This window comes from Malurus melanocephalus, unplaced genomic scaffold (genome assembly GCF_030028575.1).
Source record: "Malurus melanocephalus ecotype Western Australia unplaced genomic scaffold, MMel_1.1 scaffold_59, whole genome shotgun sequence".
In the NCBI taxonomy this organism is placed as follows: domain Eukaryota; kingdom Metazoa; phylum Chordata; class Aves; order Passeriformes; family Maluridae; genus Malurus; species Malurus melanocephalus.
The window spans coordinates 2,135,352-2,155,822 of NW_026623291.1; the positions used below are offsets into that span (position 1 = coordinate 2,135,352).

Here is a 20,471-nt window from a genome sequence, read left to right on the forward strand (position 1 = left end):
TGTTCCTCCTCAAGCCCTGCTCGTGTGTTCTTTGTCTCTCAGGGCAGAATGCCACTGCAGCTCCAAGGAAAGAGGCTGAAAAGGCCCCAGGCTCCAGCAAGGAGCATCACCAGGCCCTCAAGACTGCCTATCTCAGTGATGTGCAAAAAGCTTTGGACAAAAATGCTTACAGCCAGTTCTGCAAGGCTCTCCTGGCGTACAAGAAGACGGGTAATTACGACGCGATGGTGTCGGTGATAGCAKCCCTCACCACCGAGAGGCCACAGGACTTTCATCTCCTACAAAGTAAAGGATTATTTTTTTTTTAAATCACTTTTATTTAGTATTTAATTGAAAGGAAAATGTGAGTGTTGTGATCTCATGAGAGGTCTCAGCTTTTGGTTTAACAACCCAGATAAAYGGAGCGGCAGGAACAATGTGTTCAGTGAATGTCATTCAGATAGCAAAAAATGTCAAGGTTCTAAAATGTTCTTTCTGTTCAGTTAGAAATTGTCCATTAAAAACACTATACAAAACCTCAGTATTTCCAGTCCTAACCTTCAGCCCAGCTAACTTCARTCAGATGCTTCCATGAGTGTTTTTCTCCTCAATTAGTACAATTGCTCTTTAGAAAGGGCARTGCTGACTGTTGAACTGACTCAGTTTTATCCCCATGACCAGTGATCACTATACTGGTGCTAAGTTCTTACATCACTTCCAGGTTTTCAGGATAAGCAATCAGACTCTTAATTCACTACTCTTCTACAGAGCTTCCCCTGGAAATAGCTATGGAACTTTATCATAATTTATTTTTTCAGAAGCAGTTTATTTTCCTTTCATGGGTTTAGTGATGGAAGGATTTAAATTTTTTWWAAAWTTTAAGYTGGATTTTATTGTTTAWAGAAAGAAGAGGCATTATATGYTGGTCTTGATGCCTGAATGGTGGCATCTTGTGTAATGAGACACCTCAATTSCACCTTCTCCCATGTCTCTGGAGTGATGCTTCTGCTGGAAATGATGCATTCAGTTTATGCTGGGGAATGCTGACGGAATTTTGTTTGTTATCTTTAGCAGATAACAAGAAATATTTCACTGACCTTRAATAGAYACCATAGTCTGCAAATTGCGAGAAAATACCTTTTTTCTGGTGCACTAATTAGTTAGATTAGTCTTGTCAAAGGGGAGAGTGGGAGGGAAATGAGCTGTGTGACACTGTGAGTCATAATTCTCCCCGAGCGCTGTTTCACAGTCACTGTCTCTACTGAGCAAATGCTTTGACCTCAGAGGACTTTGTGGTAGAATTGTCTGTGCTTGGCAGTAAGTCATAATTAGGGGGTTTTAGAATTTCTGTGTTTGTATTGTGAATCCTTGTCAACCAAACAGTAACAAGAAGAAATTTCCTTCCTGAGAGTCTTTCCGGATATTGTGTGTGTACCTGATGTTCTTAGATTGCTTGTCAGGTGAAGGGCTGGGGCRGCTGCTCATTCTGAGCTGTCAAGAATAGAAGAATTTCAAGATAAACTGAGATAYTTTTCAATACTAAATACTCATTTGCCTTCTGGCGAGGAAAACCCCGTAATTATAAAAATCACAGAAATGTCWATGTTCACCAAGCTGAAGATACTCTGAGGAATCTGGCTGATATTATTCATCTTCCAAAGAATTTCTGCCCTCCAAATCAAGGAGTCTTCCATGGTTAGGCGTTGATTTTCCTATGTATTTGTATTTCCTTTTGGCCAGGGTTTTACATGTTTGTGCGTCCTCAGCACAAAGAGCAGTTCAAAGAGCTGTGTAAGAATTTGACTGGAATGGACTGTGGTGATGGGGAGAAGCAAGTGCAAGAGCCAGAGAAAAGTGAAGAGAAACCCCAGAGCTCGGAGAGCCACGCAAAAGGAATCAGCCACGTACAAGGTAGGGAAGGAACAGTTGTCTGAAGTTTAGAATCTTATTATTGTCATGGGTAGTGCTCAACAGCCTTGAATCATAAAATCACAGACTGGCAGGGGTTGGAAAGGACCTCAAAGCCCATCCAGTTCCACTCCCTGCCATGGGCAGGRACACCTTCCAYTATCYCAGGTTGCTCCAAGCCCYGTCCARCCTGGCCTTGGACACTGCCAGGGATCCAGGGGCAGCCACAGCTTCTCTGGGCAACCTGTGCCAGGGCATCACCACCTTCACAGGGAAGAATTTCTCCCTCATCTCTAATCTAAACCTGCTGTCCTTTGGTTTAAGGCCATTTGCCCTTGTCCTATCACTCCACACCCCTGTGAAATGTCCCTCTCCTGGGCTAGGGCCTCCCTGCCCAAGGCCTGTGAAGGAGAATCAAAGCCATTGGTTATCTCTCCATTGGGTTAAAAAAAATTCACCCAAGCAAGTGTAAGAGAAAAATTAACATGAGATAGGGAAGAGCAAGGAAACAAGAAATAAATTATAGTTCTGCTATTTTTAAGCTATGGAGTGTATTAAGGGTGAAGGCAGAATTTTTGTGTCTAGGTGGGGTGGGAGCAGGAGTGGATCAAGCTCCCCCCTGTAGGAAGAATTTCCACAGAACTCTTTCAGTACTGTTGAATGTGTTAGTATCTATCAAAAACCTCTGTTACCAAGCTGTATGCCATAAAAAAATAGTTATTCAGATCTGATTTTTTTCTTATACACTGACAACTGGCTGAATTTACTGCTGACTGTCTTTTGCAGAGTCTCTGTGTTGTTTTCCGTTGGAATAAAGGTTTATACACTATTTTTTTTTTCTCCCAGATGCAGCCACTTCTAAGAATGGGGCACCAGAGAAAATTCAGAGCAAGATTTCATCCTTCTGCTTTAGTCAGAAAAGTGAACTTGAGCTGCCAAAGACTAAGGTGTCCAAAGAGACTGATTCCATGAAAGCATCCACAGACTCTGGGGTCATGCCCCTCTTTCCCTTAGAGCTGGAACCAGAGTGTGGTAAGTACAAGGGAGGTTTGGGATGCAATTCTCTAATGCTTGGGAATAAAGATAAATTRCAGAAATGAGAATAAGACTGATGGTCTATAAACCCACTGTTCAGTGGCTGTATTTGCTCAGGTGCAGTGTGATTTTGCTGAGTAGAATCTGTACTTTCTGTACCCTTCACGTGCTCTCAGAGTGCTTCATTGTCATTATCACAATGCTGTAATAGTTTCCTGAGAACTTAGGGATTTTTTTTTTCTTGACAACTTCCTTGTAAAGGAAGGATGTAACCTGAGTTCCTACTGGGATCTGAAGCACCAAGAGACTGAGTGAGGTCACTTGAAAGAAATAAGGTAGGGCCAGTTAGTGCATTGTAAGGGTAGATCATTACACTCATGGTCCCTCTTTTCTGGACCACACTGGAAGCATGGATGCATGACCTTTGTAGGTTCCTGATTACAGGAATTTAGTCATTTCCTCCCTCTCTTTCTCTCTTCCCCTCTCCCCACCCTCCCCTATGTTCTAGGAAGATTCCTGTGCTCTAACTGCAAATCCGAGGATGATGTGCCTTCTAAATGCCCATTTTGTGACTTCATATGCTGCAAAACATGCTGGGAACGGTTCTTGAAGGTTCTCTTGTTTATTGTTTTTTTTTTCCTGAAAATGCCTGCAAATTTTGTGCTTTTCAGGAGAATGATGTGAACAAGCCCAGAATCRGGGTTCTTCTGTTTCCAGAAAAAACACACTTGTTCCATTATTTTCCATGGTTTGCAATGTGATTGGAGGTAGATCTCTGCCCTAAACTGCTGTTTTTACACCTTTGCATCTTTCTGAGCTKCCTCCACGTGTTTTCCTGCCTAAAACTACAAAGGCAACAAGCTGTGGAGTCGACTTGAAAAAAAAACTGTGTTGTTTTCTTAATATTTTATTCTTTCTTTAAATTCTTTTTTCTTGCTTGGTTTTATAATTTTCCCCATCAAAATCCTACTGTAAAGCACTATCATGGGAACGAGGCAAATAAGGAACAGGCTGCCCAGAGAAGTGGTTGAGTCACCATTTCTGGAGSAATTTAAGATGTGTAGATGTGGCATTAAGAGGTGGACTTGGCAGTGCTTGGTCAACCGTTTGACCCGATGATCTTTAGGGTCTTTCCCARGCAAATGATTCTGTGAATTTGTGATTCTGAATTCCTGCTCAAAGACCAGCTGTGTCATCCTGTCTGTTGGTTTTCCCAGCTGAGTAAATTGGCGGTTGAAATTGTTTAGGTAAGAGGATGTAGCTGGTCCCAAGGTGCCTGGGTTTGGGAGCATCTTACCCAACATTTGATTCAGCAGCCAGGTGTTAAAAGACTTCCAAAACCAGATTATTGCAAGACTTGAGGGGTTTCTAAGCATTCATAGGTGATAAGAAGGCTGCTGATCAATGGAGCTCAGGAATATCCAAAAACTGTACAGAAGGAAAATGAGCTTTTTCAGTCTGTCAATCTACAAGCAAGTACAAAATAATCAAAATTAAAAGAACACACTGAATTGTATCAGCTAAGCATAGAAAACAGTGTACCAACATCCAAATAAAATAAAATTTCAGCTAAGACAGACTTGGTCCTATGGGAACATAGAATAACCATGGGATCAGGGTGATTTGGGTTGGAAGAGACCTTAAAGCTCCCTGCCATGGGCAGAGACACTTCCACTAGACCAGGGTGCTCTAAGCCCCATCCAACCTGGCCTTGAACACTTCCAGGGATGGGACAGCCTCTCAGCTTCTTTGGGCAACAGAGCCTCACCACCCTCTGACTAAAGAATTTCTCCCTARAATTTACTATAACCTTACCCTGTTTCAGTTTAAAACCATTGCCCATTGTCCTATCACTCCATGCCCTTGTCCAAASACCCTCTCCAGTGCTCTTGGAGTCCCTTTAGGGACTGGAGGAGTCTCTAAGGTCTCCCCAGAGCCTTCTCTTCTCCAGGCTTAGCACCTCCAGCTCTTTTCAGCCTGGCTCCAGAGCAGAGCTGCTCCAGCCCTATGATTAACTCAGCAGCCTCCTCTGGACTCATTCCATAAAGTCCAGACTGMTGTCTCAGACACATCTGCTAGATGGAATTCAGAATAGCTGTTCCTAACTTTCCTTCTCAGTCTGCTCTGTCGTATTTCTTTAAAAATGTTAAAATCCAAAAGTGTTGGGTTATAAGGAACAGACGTAAGAATGCACAGTAAAGTCAAAGAAAGGCATCTCATGTTTGCTGCCGATGGGGCAGTCAGATTTACTGCTGAATATTTAATTTTCCCTTTTGTGCCAAAGTGTAAGGGGGATGAACATCTGACAGACAGCATCTTCCACTTCAGAAAAGAATTTTACAAGCACRTGTTCATAGTCTTTGTCACTTGAGACTCGAGTTGATTAAGGACAGAATGAGCTCCCCAGGGAGATTTTTTTTTGTTAGGCAAGCATTTAGCATCTCACAGCATAGTTATGTTATCTCAGCTAATAAATATTGACCTTATAAATGGGGAAAAACTCACTCCTTTTGCCAGTAAGATGGAACTTGTAATTGTTGTTTCATCAGCTTGAGAACCCACAAAAKTAGAACTGTTGTATATTGAGCAATTGTACTGCCCTGTTCTGGTTTTTGTCTTGAAATTGGTCATTTTGTGGTTTGGATTTCTTCTTAATCCTCAAGTTAATGTGTGTTTTTATAGCTCATAAATCAATGGCAGAACTTGYTCAGCCGAATTTTCTATTAATCACTCTTTTATCTGATTGTACATTTCTTAGAGCACGAATTACAATAGTCTGACCTTCCACATTTAGATTGTGTTTCACATTCAGGTACTTGAGAGTGTCCAGAGGAGGGGAAGGGCTGGAAGCCCCTCCTGGGAGAGGTGTCTGAGGATTCTGGGCTTGTTTGGTTTGGAGGAAGGAGGCTGAGAGGGGTGAGCTCGTGGATCTCTGCAGCTTCCCAGGGAGGRGACAYAGAGAGKGAGGTGCTGAGCTCTTCACCCTGGGATTTTGTGTCAGGATTCATGGGAGCAGTCCAAAGCTTTTATCAGTGAGGTTCAGACTGGATATTAGAGTCTTTTCTATACCAAGAGAATGGTCAAGCACTGGAAGAGGCTTCCTAGAGAGGCCCCAAAGTATTTTAGTATTATAATGCCTTAACTTGTGTTCAGCCCTGAAATGGTCAGGCACTTGGACTACGGGATCATTGTAGGTCCCTTCCAACTGGAAGAGTTCTTTCTATTTAGATAGCCCATGCAAAATCATGTTTGAGGAAATGAGTCATAGGTCATTCATTGTTAATGATTTCCATATTTGCCACTTACCTGAATAATCTTACTTATATTATCAATGACTTCCACATTTGCCACTYAGCTAATTTACCTTACTTGTGCCATACCTTTGAAGTGATGAATGTCCTCACTGTACAGGAGTCTTAATTGACTCATGATGTGATTCAGGTGTTTGGTTAATGAAAAATCAAATACAGAGTCACAAAATTATTATTGTTAGAAGGCACCTTAAAGACTATCAAGTCCTACCATCAACACAGCACCACCACTGTGTTCACCATTAACCCATGCCCTRAGGAGCCATAGCCACACATTTTTGAACACTTCAGGGATGGTGACTCCACCACTTCCCTGGGCAGCCTGTTCCAGTGYATTACTACCCTTTCCATGGATGTTTCCCTGATGTCCAAACCTCCCATATCCTTTTGTTGTTTGGCTGGGCTGATGCAGAGATGCCTCTCCAGTGATGAGGCAGAGCTGTGCTGGTCAGAGGSAAGCACAGGATTACAAACAGGAAAGTTGTCCTGTGTTTTTCCAAAACCAATCCCAAAGGAGCCATCTCCTACCACATCCATCCTCATTCCCACTCATGCCCTGGGAGGTCAGACAGTCGGCTCCATCCGTGTTTTTGGGGTAGGGGTACCTTTACCAGCAGGAAATGAGCAACCACGGCCGAGATCTGAACTCTCTTCAGATGGGATTGGGTTTGTCACCTCTGACTGGGCTGCATTTAAAACTGTTGATTTTCTTTCCTGACAACTTACTCACTGTTTTTTCAGCTCAAAAGCCTTTTGGTGTATCCTGTCACCCCAAGGAAGTGACTCAGGGCTTCATTCACAATGCGGGATTTGCAAATTGTGATCTTGTCCCATTTGTTATTTTAACAAAGGAGTGATAGGTGGTGAATAATTTTGGAAGCTTTTAGAAGCTTTTGGAGGRGATGGAATTCCCTGGAGCTGGAGTGGGATTAGGGGGATTAGTGYTGCTGCATGTTGGGTGATTCAGTGTGTTAGGGAAAGCCTTGCAGAGACTGGGCCAGGACACTGCTCTGGGGTGTAGTTTTCTCTCCAGACCTTCTGTTGCTGCTTCCCAGTGTTTAATACATTGTTTATTCATGCAGGTCTTCCAGGAAGACTGAGTTATTCTCATTTGGCCTATCTATAATACGGGCAGATAATCAAAGATTTCACAACTAAAGGCTACAATTAAAATTGTCATGGGCAAAGCACTGTCTGTTGGGAGATAAGTGACCTTTGCCCTCCCTTTCCATTTATGGTGTTTCAGTTAMTGTCTCCAGAACCAAAATCCTACTGCCTGAGCCTACTTTGCAATCTGCACCTTTTCTTTCAATGGCTTCCTACTGCCAGAGGTTAGATGGGGTATTGGAAGGAATTCTTCCCTGTGAGGGTGGTGAGACCCTGGCACAGGGTGCCCAAAGAAGCTGTGGCTGCCCCTGGATCCCTGGAAGTGCCCAAGKCCAGGTTGGACAGGGCATGGGGCAGCCTGGGACAGTGGGATGTGTCCCTGCCCAGGGATTGGAACCAGATGAACTTTAATGTCCCGTCAAGCCCACACCACTCTGTGATTCTAATGATGAACTTCCACACTGCAGGGAAGCCTGTGCAGTGCTGCTGATGTAGCTGACCATCTTTTCAGGCCCCCTGAGCTGGCAGTCTTCTCCCAAATACTAATTTTAATTTAAGAAAAATGTTATCTCTCTTTTGAAATAAACTGAGCAGTTTCATTTCACCAGTAATTTGCAAGCTATGAAAAGAACAGTTGAGATTCATTTGCAAGTCAAATGACTTTAAAATCATAGATTAGTGAAGAAGCAAATTGAGCAAACCTGAGTGGAGAAATGATGCCTCATGTGCCCTCACGTCTCCTGCTGCTAATGAGAGAGGTGTGGGATGCTGTGAAGAAATAGATGTACTCGGTTCCCCCGCAAARCTCCTGGTGATGACCATGTGTCACCCATGTCCGGGTATGCCCAGGAGACATTTCCTTGTCATCTGTTCAAGAGGAAGCAGGAATTCAGGGAACTCATCAGCCACTTGACAGGTTTTTACTCACAAGTTCAGCTGTACTTCACAAGAGCTCTCGCAGCTCYGCATTTCCTTGTTCCCATATTTCAGTCCTCTGGATGCGTCATAGCTGAGGCAGGTGCTGTAAAGTCTGGTSCCACTTTGCTGGGAGGCTTTTCTTCTTTTTGTTGCTCCCAAAGGCATAACTGACTGCATGGTAACAGGTTACAAACAGCAGAGATCATCTCTGGGACTGAACATGTGTCTGCCATGGCTTGTTGTTCATATTGGACAAAATGTGTTAGAGATATTTAATAGCAGAGAATCACAGACTGGTCTGAGGTGAAAGGGATATTAAAGCTTATTTTGTCCCACCCCTGCCATGGACAGGGACAACTTCCACTAGAGCAGGTTGCTTCCAGCCTTGAATACTTCCAGGGGTGGGGCAGCCACAGATTCTCTGGGATACCTGTGCCAGTGCTTCACCACCCTCAGAGTAAAAAAACTTCTCCATAAAGTTTAATCTAACACTGCCTTGTTTCAGTTTAAAACAATTATCCCTTGTCCTGTCACTGTCTCCCCACACAAAACCTCCCTCCAATTATGGCATTTCATGTACATTATCCATGTGCTCTGTTCATTGATTTCTACAGGTGGTGAAGAAGTGCCCCAAGTGTGACAGTGATGTGAAGAAGAAGCGAGTAATCCAAGCTTTCTTYTGGTCATGATCCCAGCCACAGAAAGGGCAGGAAGCCCTTTGTGCCAGCAGAAGGCAGTGGCTGTGCTCTGGCTGAGCAGGAGCAGGATGGAGTTTCCTTTAAATTTCAGTGATTCTTGCCTCTGGATTACAAGCTCAGCACCAACATGGATTGTTTTCTGACAAAGATGATCAAATCTGAAAGGTCTCACTGCAGGAGACAAAGCAAAACATTGTCCTCTGTTGGAACTAAGAATGTTAATTTTTTACTTACTTAATCCTGTGAGTCCTCCTGTGGCCAGTCTTAGGCTGAAATTTTATATCCTGGAGGCAGCTGTCATTTATGGGCCGTTTATGTAATACCAGCTCCTGGAAAAACCCCAGGAATGCCACTACAATGGAACTGAGCTGCCTAAGGAGGGCAAACTACCATCCCTGCCACACTGGTGTTCCTGGAAAAGGTGATTCACATGCACTGTTTGGGGTTGGCAGCAGCCACTGTCTCCAGTAGCAGAAGATGCTGAAAGGATCATTTTTTACAGATGAATTCCAGTGGTGGATGGTGAGCAAAAGCTCCATCTCATGTGCTCTGCACCCCAAAGCCTGATTCCATCATCCATCGTGGTGGGATTTTTTTGGAACATGCTTCTAAGGAGTCTTTATTCTTCACTCAAAGCTGGTATTTCCATGGGCCTGTGTTATCTGATTTGCTATCCAAGAAGAAAAAGGAACTAAATGATGGAAAACTTCAAACTAAAAAAAATTCTATCCACTCTCTGTGAGTAGTGGGTATAAGTGGTTAACCTAAAAAATTGTATCTATTTTAAGCCTTCCATAGCTACTGTAAATTAGACTTAAAATAAAACCTTTTTGTCTAAATTGCATCTGGTTTGATTTCAAGAAAGGAATTTAGAAAAAARATATAAAAATATTGGATATTGAGCCCTAATGGTCCTGGTACGAACAAGTGGAAAGGTTATACCCTGCAGGTTATTTTCATATCAATACAATTTGGAAAATTTTGTTAATAAAATTTTATCCTTAATTGATAAAATTGAAAAGTGAGCTGCATTTTAATAAAGGTTCATATTTCCCCCGGTTGTAGAATTCAAACCCAGTGTCATTTCAAATCTCAGACTTGCTGGCAGTGAAATGGGAATTTTTGTACTTAATTAACAATTAAAATAACAAAGACTCTGGCAGGAACTGAGGTAATTCTGGACTATCATGTATTCTGTCATGTTTAAATCTGTGARTAAATATTACCTTTTAGCTGTGCATCTATTCAGTGCAGCAAAACAAGAACAAATGATGCAAATAAAGTCCTGGGTGTTTCAAATATAAGTGAGGAAAATGTCAGGAAAGTGTATGTAAATACAGATATGCTGTAAAAATGAACAGAGGAATATTTGGAGTGAGGCTGGGAGCTGTGAGCAGTAAAATGTCATTTATTGGGGGGTAGTTCAGTGCCTGYTCTGCTGGGAAGGTCTCTCCTGGGGAAGCTGCAGCTGACTGCTCCTGCCACTGGAGGGAAACCACAGCACAGCCATGAGCATCTTCAGGATCACTGATACCATGGCTCTGGTCGGGTTTGCTGATGGAAATTATCTGCTGTGGGCTGCAAAAATGCTGCCAGGTCCAGCAAGACCGAAGGAAATACTTTAAAAAGCATGTGGGATTGGCTGAATCAAATATTATCATGCTTTTCTTTCCCTCAGCTAAAGTAGTTGTAAAGTTGTGCTTTCTCCAGGTTTTGTCTAAGGACTGTTCGTGCCTGGGGATGCTCTGTTGTGAGACAGGGCAGAGAAACAATGCTGGGAATATCTCAGTGCCCTCAGGAGATTCACAGAATGGTTGGGGTTGGGAGGGATCTCTGGAGCTTATCCAGTCCAAGGCAGGGTCATCAGATCAGGGAACATGGGAACACATCCAGGTGGGTTTGGAATCTGTCCAGAGATGGAGACTCCTCCACCTCCCTGGGCAGCCTGTCCCAGTGCTCTGCCACCCTCCATGGTGGTTTCTGGTGCAGTGAGGATGCTCTGCCGTGGATCTGGGGATGGATCCCTGCTGTGGGTGATGCAGGCAGGGCAGATAAATGCTCGTGTGTACTGGAGATGGGAGAAGATGACGAGCTCTGAGATCACCCTCAACCCAAACCATTCTGTGATTCCATGAGACCTTGAAGGAGAAGGGTCCCAAGCAATCAGGACTGTTCTGTCATCTGAAAACTTGTTGAATTTACAAGGAGAGACTGAGACAGCTCATTRCTTACAAAGATCAGAAAGTGAAATAGAGAACTGTCAGAAAAATCTGTATTGCTTTAAGTGCTTAGAGGAACTGATGCAAATTAATGCTCGAGGGGACAGAAGCCTGTCCTGGACACTCCTTGCTGWTTTTCGGAAGCAAATGACACATGGGTTACAGATCATAAAGGAAGTAGCTATTAATTTTTTTGTTTCCTCTGCCTTGCAGTGCTATGACTAGATCTGGAACATTGTCTGAAATTTTAGTGACGTGTCATTGAACAAACCTTTCCTGCTGGTTGTTTTCCCACCAAAAAAAAAGGCTGAAAGGACTCACAAGAGAGAACAAAAACAGCAAAGCAAAATGTTTTATCAGGACAGACATGAGCCCTGTCTGCAGCGGGCAAAATTATTGATGGGGAGCAAGGGATTTCTTTGCTTTACAGAATTTTCTTTGAATATTAACAAGAAACCTTATTTTGCAAGAGTAGTTTCAGAAGGTGGTGCTGCTGGACACCCTGAAGTGTGAAATGATGCCCTGTATGGGAAAGTGAAGTCAGAGCCACGGGAATATGATGCTGRATTCCTTTTCTGTGCTTCCTCCACGGGTCAGAGTCCATAGTGAGCTATGTTGTTGCTTTCTGCTGATCAGGCAGTGACCCACAAATCTATTCTGGGAGTTTTGTTGGACCAACAAAAGAACAGACTGAAAAAAGTTAATAGAAGGTCATTGTTCCACCAGACTCTGATCTCCCTAAAAGGTGGAAGTTGCCTGGGGAAGCCCTTTCTGTCTCATTGACGTGATGTTTTGCTCTCTGGGAGTGTCCACCTGACACATTTTTGCCGTTGTCTAATTCACAACAGAAATAATTGTTGATGAGGCATCTCAGTGCAGCGAGGAGCTGCAGACTCAGAGTTTTCCAGCACATTGTGCCCATCCCAGCAGGTGCATGGYTGGGACACAGGGACTGCCATGGGTGCCATCCAGGACGTAGCACCTGCCTTGGCTTCATACACCTTGTGGGTTCCGTGTGAAATCCAGGGAAGGAAAACTGAAATCATCYTTCTGCCCCTGGAGAAGGAAACCTCTGTGGCTCTCAGATGGTCGAGCCTCGGGCAGAGGGATCCCACTGAAACTTTCCAGCTGGGTGAGCCCAGAGCAGGGCTTTCTACTGGGTTCAGTCTAGTGGTGAGTTTCGCCCAAGAAAATAYCCTCAAGGGCTGTGCCTCAGTGCCACGGCAGTGCTGGGAGATTAGCTGATTAATTCCTTAGCTGATGCACACTGACGAAGCAAAGTCCTGGCAGTCCTTGGCTCAGGGATTATGTAAAAATGAGTTACAAATTATCAAGATTGCTTTGGATAGCTACAAGGGATCAAGATAAGCAAGTGRTAAAATTAAAAATAACTTTGGGGTGGTCTGTGAAAAATCAGCCCATCACCTGTTCTGTGTAAAGTGCAAACAAACAGAGCCTCGACCCCATTGTGGGACCAAAGTACTGACCCCACCTTGGCTCCTGCTGGAGTCAGAGGGTTTTCTTTAACCAAGGTGGGTAGAAACTGTTCTTACGAAGGAGTTTTGGATTCCTCCTGACCACTGGGGTTTCCTTCCCCTTCTAGGTAATAGAGAGCTGGGTTTAATTTTCTTGGTGAATGGTGTGTTCAGCTCTTGAAGGTTTGATCTTTAGGAGGATTCAGAATAAACTCCACAAGATTCTCCATCCAYAGCCCCAGTGGCTGCGAGCTGGAGGCAGAAGGCTTGTTCTCCTGCTGGAGAAGGCAAATGCAGAATTGTTAATTCTCTGTGATGATCTGCAAAATGAGCTGGCCGCCGACTCTTGAGGAGAAAAACCTCTACATCTTCTCAGGTCCTCGCTGTGGTTCCCTCATCTTTCCAGAGACTTTGCATTTGYTTCTTGAGCCTGTGCTCCGGGTTTGACAATTCACTGATACCTGTTCAGAGGGAACCTGGCGAGACAGGGCAGGACAAAGTGCAGGAGTCCTGTGTGAAGCACAAGGAACTGGAACACGCACTCACTCCCATGGCTCTGCCAAGGCTGTACCTGCGAGGCTGAGGTCAGTTTTCATTTGAATTCTCAGGGTCCAAGACTTACGGCAGTGTTACGTGTAAGGGATTTAARTGCTGACCTCCTCAGCTGCTGGGTGCTGTCTCACGAGAAGGTAGCTCTAAGTGTTCAGTGTTATACTTGGAGTTGGTGTCATCSTCCGTGCTCCTGAGAGAGGTGAAGCTCTGAGCCGGCTTTAGGAATGCAGAGCCTGAGCACCAACGATGGGGGCAGTTCTGGCAGGGTCGGTGCCCTCGGAGGGCGCGGCAGTGGGATGGGGTCTCGTCGCGGAGCCCCTGGGCAGAGCTGGAAGGATCCTCCCCACCGCTTCCACTGCCTCCAACCACAGCCAGAATCAGCCCCTCTGCGTGCTTTTGGTGGGGCAAACTGTGCCCCGATAGCGAGAGGCAATTGCTGTTAGTGGGAATTATTTGGCATTTCCAGCCGGGGATCAGAACGTTTGTTCGGGAATTTCCCTGCCTTTCCCCTCGCCAGAAAACCGCTCCTCACCAACCCCYTGTAAAACTTACGGAGCTTTGAAAAACTGCGAATCCCACGTGCCTCCTTCCTCCACACAGGTAAATTAACTGTATATCTCGGCAAGAGTCACTTGTAGAGGCAAATGCAGAAACGAGAGCGAAAGCGGCGCTCGGGTGAAGGGAGSGCGCCGGGACGGGAAAGCGGAGCCGGTGCTGCCGCATCGGGGAATTGGGAAGAGCCCGGGGACCGGGACGGAGCCGCGATGTCCCCTCCTCTTGCGCAAACGGGGTCTTTCCCACGGGTATATAAAGGTGCTGCCGGCCGCGGGGAGCGGCGCGGTGCGGAGCTGCGGGGCGGAGGTGCGGTGAGCGGAGCCGGTCCCCGAGAAGGGGAAGGGGACGGGGATGAGGAGGGGGATGGGGAGGAAAGAGAGACCTCGGCTGCCTTCCCACCAGCTCTTGCTCCCCCTCGGGCCAGGGGTGATTTCCCTCCCCCAGGCGTGTCTCGCCCGTGCGTGGATCCTCCGGGAGTGCGGTCAGAGCCTCCCACTCGCAGCCGCTATAAGGCTCTGCTCCGTCCCTGCCCTGGGGAGAGCCGGCATCTCCCTCGGAGGAAGGGCTGACGGGGAGGAAAGCAGGCGAGGAAACCCAGTCTTTCCCATCAGCTCTTCCCTATCAGCTCTTCCCTATCAACTCTTCCCTATCAGCTCTTCCCTATCAGCTCTTCCCTATCAACCCTTCCCTATCAGCCCTTCCCTATCAGCCCTTCCCTATCAACTCTTCCCTATCAACTCTTCCCTATAAGCCCTTTCCCATCTGACTGTTCTAACGCTGGCCGGTTGTTTTGAACCTGCTGCTGCAGAGAGGAGCTCCAGCCCAGCCAGCACCAGCCTCTGAGGAACCCTCTCCGTCTCAGATTCCTGATCCCGGCGCTTGGAAGCCCTCGCTGTGATGCCATCCTGCCACGTGCCCAGTTTGAGGCATCCATCCAAGGTATTGTACCTTCTGCTTGTCAGGCTGGGCACGCATGCTCTGAAAAGGAAAGGGAAGATGAACAAGCTCTSGGATTCAGTCCTGTCCTGAGCATCCAAAATGAGTTAAAGATTCTAGAGAGCACTTTTTATCTGATAGTTTGGAAAACTTCCCTTCTGCTTCTTGATTTGCAAAGGTCTGTCTCGCTGCAAATGAGGGGGAACTGACTGAGGGTGAAAGAGGAGAATGTGCTGGAGCTGCTTCGGAATCTGAATGAGGGAAACTGTGTTGTGAAGGCATCGTAAATGGGTTTGGGAAGGATGCTCCATCACTTGGGATGGCAAAGGAGGGTGAAGGGGAGACATGGGGGCAGCGGCTGGTCCTGGGGACAGCGTAGGGAGGGAGAACAATTTCTTGCTTTCACAACAATAACAAGTTCTGTAACAGCAGCAGCCGCGATTGCTGCTCCCGCCTCTGCCAGAGGACGAGCTCAGGGCTCTTTGCGCTGTCTTTGCTGCAGTGGATGTTTCCCTCTCTCCTCCTCCTGCTGGCCGAGCTCGCCTGCGGTGCCCGTCCCACGTACCAATGGAAGGATGCTGTGACGAGCCAGAGGATCACCTGCGAGCAGTGCCAGCCGGGGACCTACGTGAAGCAGCACTGTTCCAGCGAGAACCCCACCGAGTGCGAGCCCTGCCCGGATTTGCACTACACTCAGTACTGGAACTACCTGGAGAAGTGCCGCTACTGCAACGTCATCTGCGGCGAGAAGCAGGTGGAGGTGCAGCAGTGCAATGCCACGCACAACCGCGTCTGCCAGTGCCAGCAGGGCTACTATTCGGACATGGACTTCTGCATCAGGCACTCCGAGTGCCCGCCGGGCTCTGGAGTTGTGAAGCCGGGTAAGTTCCCGAACGCCCACGCGGGCGCTCTGCATCCTCGCAGGCTCTCGTCACTCCCCAAAATCTCCGCTRGAGATAAAAATCAAGGGGAAATGCAGCAGGCAAAGGCAGCGGCCGATGCTTGCCCATAGCCTGACCTACTCTCTCTTAGCTCACTGGCGCAGTGCCATCCCCGCCGGCATGATCCTCCTTCTTTTCCGTGGAGGAATGTGGCTGGGTTTTCCCCCAGCTATCACTTTGAAAGCCTTTGAAATCCCCAGCASCACACGTAGATGGGATGTGCCAATCCCAGTTACCTGCCTCAGCTGCCACGACGGGCAGAGCCAGGCTGTGACTTGTCCATCCCCAGAGCAGCTGCTGGTCCTTTTCCATGGGCACGTGGCAAAGTCCTGAGCTRTTCCTGAGCCTCCATCTCTTCTCTTCCCCTTGCACAGGCAGCCCAGGAGCTGGGAATGCTGATTATGGAAACTGAAAGAGGTGGCTGATGATGTAAGGGCAGGGCTGGTGGATGTGTGCAGCTCTGGAGCTGGGTTTTATGGGCTTTCATTGAGCAATTTGGAGAGACTGTGTTGAAAACAGGCAATGGACACACAGCTRGGTTCCAAACCCATAAAATCAGCCTTGTTTTGATTCATGAGTCTGAGACTCCATCTCCTTGTGCGATCTAAGTCCCAGGAGATTTTAGGGGGKTTATTTTCCTGTTGTTTCCAGAGTACAGATTTCTCTGGTCCTTTAKTTGCTCTGAATGTGTGTAAACTCATCAATGATGAGGACCAGGCTCTGCCTGGGAGCCCCAGCAGGGGACAGCAAACCAGTGTGGGCATCACCAGCAAACCCAGCAGCATCTTGCTTCATGCTGTGAAATATGGAGGTTTTTGAAATAGGGAGGCTTTTGAAGCATGGATGTTTTGAAGTTCTTCCTTACTTGACATGGAAGAGCTCCAGACTCTCCAGCCAGAAGGGAAATGCTTGATGTTGATGGTTAAGATTTGGGTTTAATTTTCTATAGGATATGACACAACACAGTAACGCAGCAAAAGGGGAAGAAGATCTCCAAGTCCTTTGAAATTAAACATGAAATATTTTTGGAGGGYTGGTGTAGGACTGAGGAGCTGTGCAAGCAAGCTGGGCATGTGAGGAGAAGCTGGGTTTTGTTATTATTACTTATTTTTTGCAAATGGCTTCCTGTGTGGGGAGGATTGCACCCAGCTCAGCCACCTGAACACCACAGCAAGGACTGATTGTCCAGCATGGGGAGCAGAGCCCTGGGGCTGCCAGTGCTGGTGTCTGATGGGGAAGTTGTGGATTGAGGGCTGTGGGCAGAGCTCGCTGGTATTTGGGTTGGGTGAGGGCTTTGTACCATGTGTAGTCCTTCTGGGCAAACAACTTATTTGGAATTTCCCACTTGCAAATAGTGTCTCAGGTATTAAAGTTATAGCTGAGCCTTAGAGGCATAGAATAGTTTTGATTGGGAGGGGCCTGAAATATCAGACTTCCCCTGGGAAAGCCAAAGCAACAGCCTAAAGCGGGGTGCAACAAGGTAGAAACTATTTGTAACTTGATTTGTGAGGAGGATGTGAAAGGGTGGGAAATCTGCTGCCTCCAGGGCCCTTCCATCTGCTCCCAGGGAACGTGCAGGATGCTGGTGCAATCCTGCCTGTGTGGCATTGTCCCCATGACACGATGAAAGGGCTGGCCCAGAGCCGGGGAAGAAGTGACAGCGCAGCCGAGCACTTTCACCTCCTCAGACACTTTTACTTTCACTTGGCTGGGAGCTGCTGGCTCCAGCGGGAGCAAAGGGCTGCTTTGGCAGCTCAATCTCCAGCCTGGCTGCTGGCTCSCACCAGGGAGGTGGCCTTTTCAGAGCAGATGAGATGTTCTCTTGTCCTCTCGTGTCTGGGGGCTGGTGACAATTAAGCAGCACGGGCTTGGGGGAAGGCTGGGGGAAGCACTGCTGTTTGCCCTACGTGGGACATGCAATTCCCTGGGGAAGTACAGGCACTGACCATTTCCAAAGCATCACCCTCATGTTCAAATGGTGTCTGGCATCACCCCCAGCCCCTGCCTCTGCTCCTGACGGTGCCGTTGTCTCCCCATGCACAGGTACCCCCTTCGAGGACACCCAGTGCCAAGATTGTCCCCCYGGCTTCTTCTCCTCCAACTCCAGCACCAATCCGTGCCAGCCACACCAGGACTGTGAGCAGCAGGGGAAGGTGACCAATGTGCAGGGCAACAGGTWCCACGACACCCTCTGCACCTCCTGCAGACTGGGGAGAGGCAACAGCACACAGGGAGCAGGTGAGCTGCAGCTCTGGGTGCCAGGGCCACAGTGCTGCCAGGGCAAGAACAACCTTTGTTAACTTGCTCCTGTTTAGATGCAAAATGATGTGAAGTGTCTTGTAAATATATGGAGTGATCCACAATTAATTATAATTAATAACTAATAATAATTATGGATAAAATAATGTCCCGTCATCTCCCTCCAGTGTCAGTCCTGTAGGGCAAGGACAGGGTGCTGGGCTTAAGCAACAGCCACAGCCACAACAGCCACCAGTGTAGGGTGGATTTTGACCTGTCAGGTGTAAAAGTAGAGACGTGGTGTCAACCACATCACTGTGAGGTGCAGATGATATCATGCTGAGCCATGGCAGGGGAGGAAGGTTGGGCAGGAGCAGACAAAGCACAGACCAGAGAATCCCAGAATYCTGGGTTGGAAGGGATCTCAAGGAGCATCTCTTTCAACTTTTCTTGGCAAAAGAATGGGGAAAAGTTGTAGAGCAGAGCAAAAGGCTATGTTCCAAGGGTGCTTTGTAACATGCTCCCTCCCCATGTTAGGGAGTGAAAAGAGATTGAAAAACCATCTCAAGGGCCCCCAAACCCATCCCAAGGGCCAGATGCTGGTTGAAGTGAGGCTGAAAGCTGTTTGGAACCACTGCCCACCCTGACAGACATGGGAAACAAATTCCATTGATCCATTGATCTGGGTGGTAGGGAACCTGGACCCTTGAGCTTCCAAATACATGATCAGTCATAAAGCCCACATAGGAAGGGACTCCCAAAATTCATCTGGCCCAGCCTTTCATGGGAAGATGAGCCTGGATGAGAATATCCAGTGCCATGTCTTCAAAATCTCTAGTGATGGGGACTTTGTCATATCCAGAGGAGTTTGTTCCAGTATGACAACATGTCATTTTTCCATCAGGATGAAGCTTGGTAGAAAAGCTTCAATAAAACTCACCCACAGGATGGTCAGGTGCTGGAACAGGCTCCYCTTGGAAGTGGTCATGGCACCAAGYCTGACAGAGTTGGCCAAAGYTCTCARGCACWTTGTAGGRTTTTTAGGTTGTCTRTGCAGGGCCAGGAGTTGGACTCAMTGAACCTTGTGGRTCYCTTCCAACTCAGGACACCCCATGACTCTAAAAGATTCTCCTGTCTGGTGGAGGCTCTTCCGCCCTGGCAGCTCCAGCCTTTCCATCCTCTCCTGGAACCACCAGCCCAGACATTACTCTCACAAAGCCTGACTCACACCRGGAGCTCCCTGCCAGGAGCGTGATCCCGACACAGAGAATGGAAAGCTCCGTCACCAKTGGGATGCGGTCCCAGGGGTGGGGGACGGTCAGGTCACGGCAGCGTCAGCAGCACGTGCGTCAGGCGCCGGCCCCCGCAGCCACACAGGCCCTTTGCAGATATTTTTAGAGAGAGGAGGGCTCAGCAATGGGAACTGAAGGGTATTTTTAACTCCAGTTCATCATGATTCCACTCAGTAGGCACACAAGGACCTGCTCATCATCAACCCGAGCCTGYCGGAGAGGCAGAGCCTGAGCAGTGGAGCCCAACCCACCCCACCATAACCAGTGAAACCATTCCCAGTTTGCAATGGCATGAAACTGGGCTGATCTCTCCCTGATTGAGTAATCCCTTGGCCTTGGCCTCTTGAAAATTCTTTCTGTTTTCATTCCTTCTGCTGGATGCACTCCAGCAGTTTCCACCAGCTGGGGCCGGATCTGTCCCAGCRCCCTGATTGGCTGGTCCCGTCACACGATTTACAAATCTGTGYGGCAAAACTGAAACTTTCAGGGAAAACAATGTGTAAATACTTACTGACTGGACTTTTCCTCTACTCCTTTATGGGGAGGAGCATGAAACAGGTATATTGACTTTCTCCAGAAACTTTTACACATTGTTTTCCAACTGCCCCATAGAGGATACGTCACTGATGGGAAGTCCAACCTTCCACTAGACCAGGATGTTCCAAGGCCCATCCAACCTGGCCGTGAACACTTCCAGGCATGGGGAATTCACCAGCTCCATGGGCAGATGTCCCACAGAGAGCCTTGGCAGGGCTGTGCCATRCTCTCCTGTGTCCCTTTAACCTCCGTGCTGTTTCCCCCACCAGCTGCAGAAGATGACGACTGTGACCAAGCCATGATAGACTTTGTGGTGTATCAGAACATCCCCGTCAAGAAGCTAAARCGCCTGCAGCAGATCCTGGAGCGCTCGCCAAAGAAGCAGGCAGCATGGACCAGGACAGCCCTCCAGGAGAAATTCCGAGCTTTCCTCACTCACAAGAAGGAGGAGCACTCTGAGGTCACCAAGGAGCTGCTGAAAGCGCTGCGCGTGGTCAAACTCCACTCCATCGAGGAGAAGGTCCGCAAGCGCTTCCTGCTGCCCTGAGAGCATGAACTGGACTTTTTGGGTGCTCTTTGTTTTGGTTTTTAATCTTCTGAGGCTTCATTAATTTATTCATCTTTCCAAACGTAACTTGAAAAGCTGCGTGAGAGATGAGTGATGGAGTGGCACTGTGGCGTGGCAGCTGGGTCACTGCCGATGGGATGGGATGGGATGGGATGGGATGGGATGGGATGGGATGGGATGGGATGGGATGGGATGGGATGGG

The 20,471-nt window shown here is 47.4% G+C and overlaps 2 protein-coding genes across 5 annotated transcripts in view; both read left to right on the forward strand.

Moving 5' to 3' along the window:
• RTEL1 (regulator of telomere elongation helicase 1) overlaps positions 1 to 10,053 on the forward strand; it is a 45,163-nt gene extending 35,110 nt beyond the window's left edge. For 2 of the 3 annotated variants that reach the window (XM_057366070.1, XM_057366072.1), the window contains exons 32-36: positions 43 to 285; positions 1,720 to 1,890; positions 2,734 to 2,919; positions 3,431 to 3,534; positions 8,873 to 10,053. In XM_057366070.1, the coding sequence (XP_057222053.1) occupies positions 43 to 285; positions 1,720 to 1,890; positions 2,734 to 2,919; positions 3,431 to 3,534; positions 8,873 to 8,947 (779 nt within the window). In that variant the 3' untranslated portion in view covers positions 8,948 to 10,053. The remainder of the gene's footprint in view (positions 1 to 42; positions 286 to 1,719; positions 1,891 to 2,733; positions 2,920 to 3,430; positions 3,535 to 8,872) is intronic. The other variant, XM_057366073.1, reaches the window with a different exon arrangement.
• A 3,645-nt stretch (positions 10,054 to 13,698) lies between these two features.
• On the forward strand, positions 13,699 to 20,428 carry TNFRSF6B (TNF receptor superfamily member 6b). 2 transcript variants are annotated; one of them, XM_057366084.1, is made up of 5 exons: positions 13,699 to 13,802; positions 14,566 to 14,696; positions 15,196 to 15,574; positions 17,678 to 17,872; positions 19,971 to 20,428. In XM_057366084.1, exons 2-5 carry the CDS (start codon positions 14,655 to 14,657, stop codon positions 20,246 to 20,248), a joined length of 894 nt encoding a protein of 297 aa, XP_057222067.1. In that variant the 5' UTR covers positions 13,699 to 13,802; positions 14,566 to 14,654; the 3' UTR covers positions 20,249 to 20,428. The 2 variants fall into 2 exon arrangements, with proteins under 2 accessions (XP_057222067.1, XP_057222066.1); XM_057366083.1 differs by lacking the exon at positions 13,699 to 13,802 and adding an exon at positions 13,865 to 14,063.
• Positions 20,429 to 20,471: the final 43 nt, after the last annotated feature.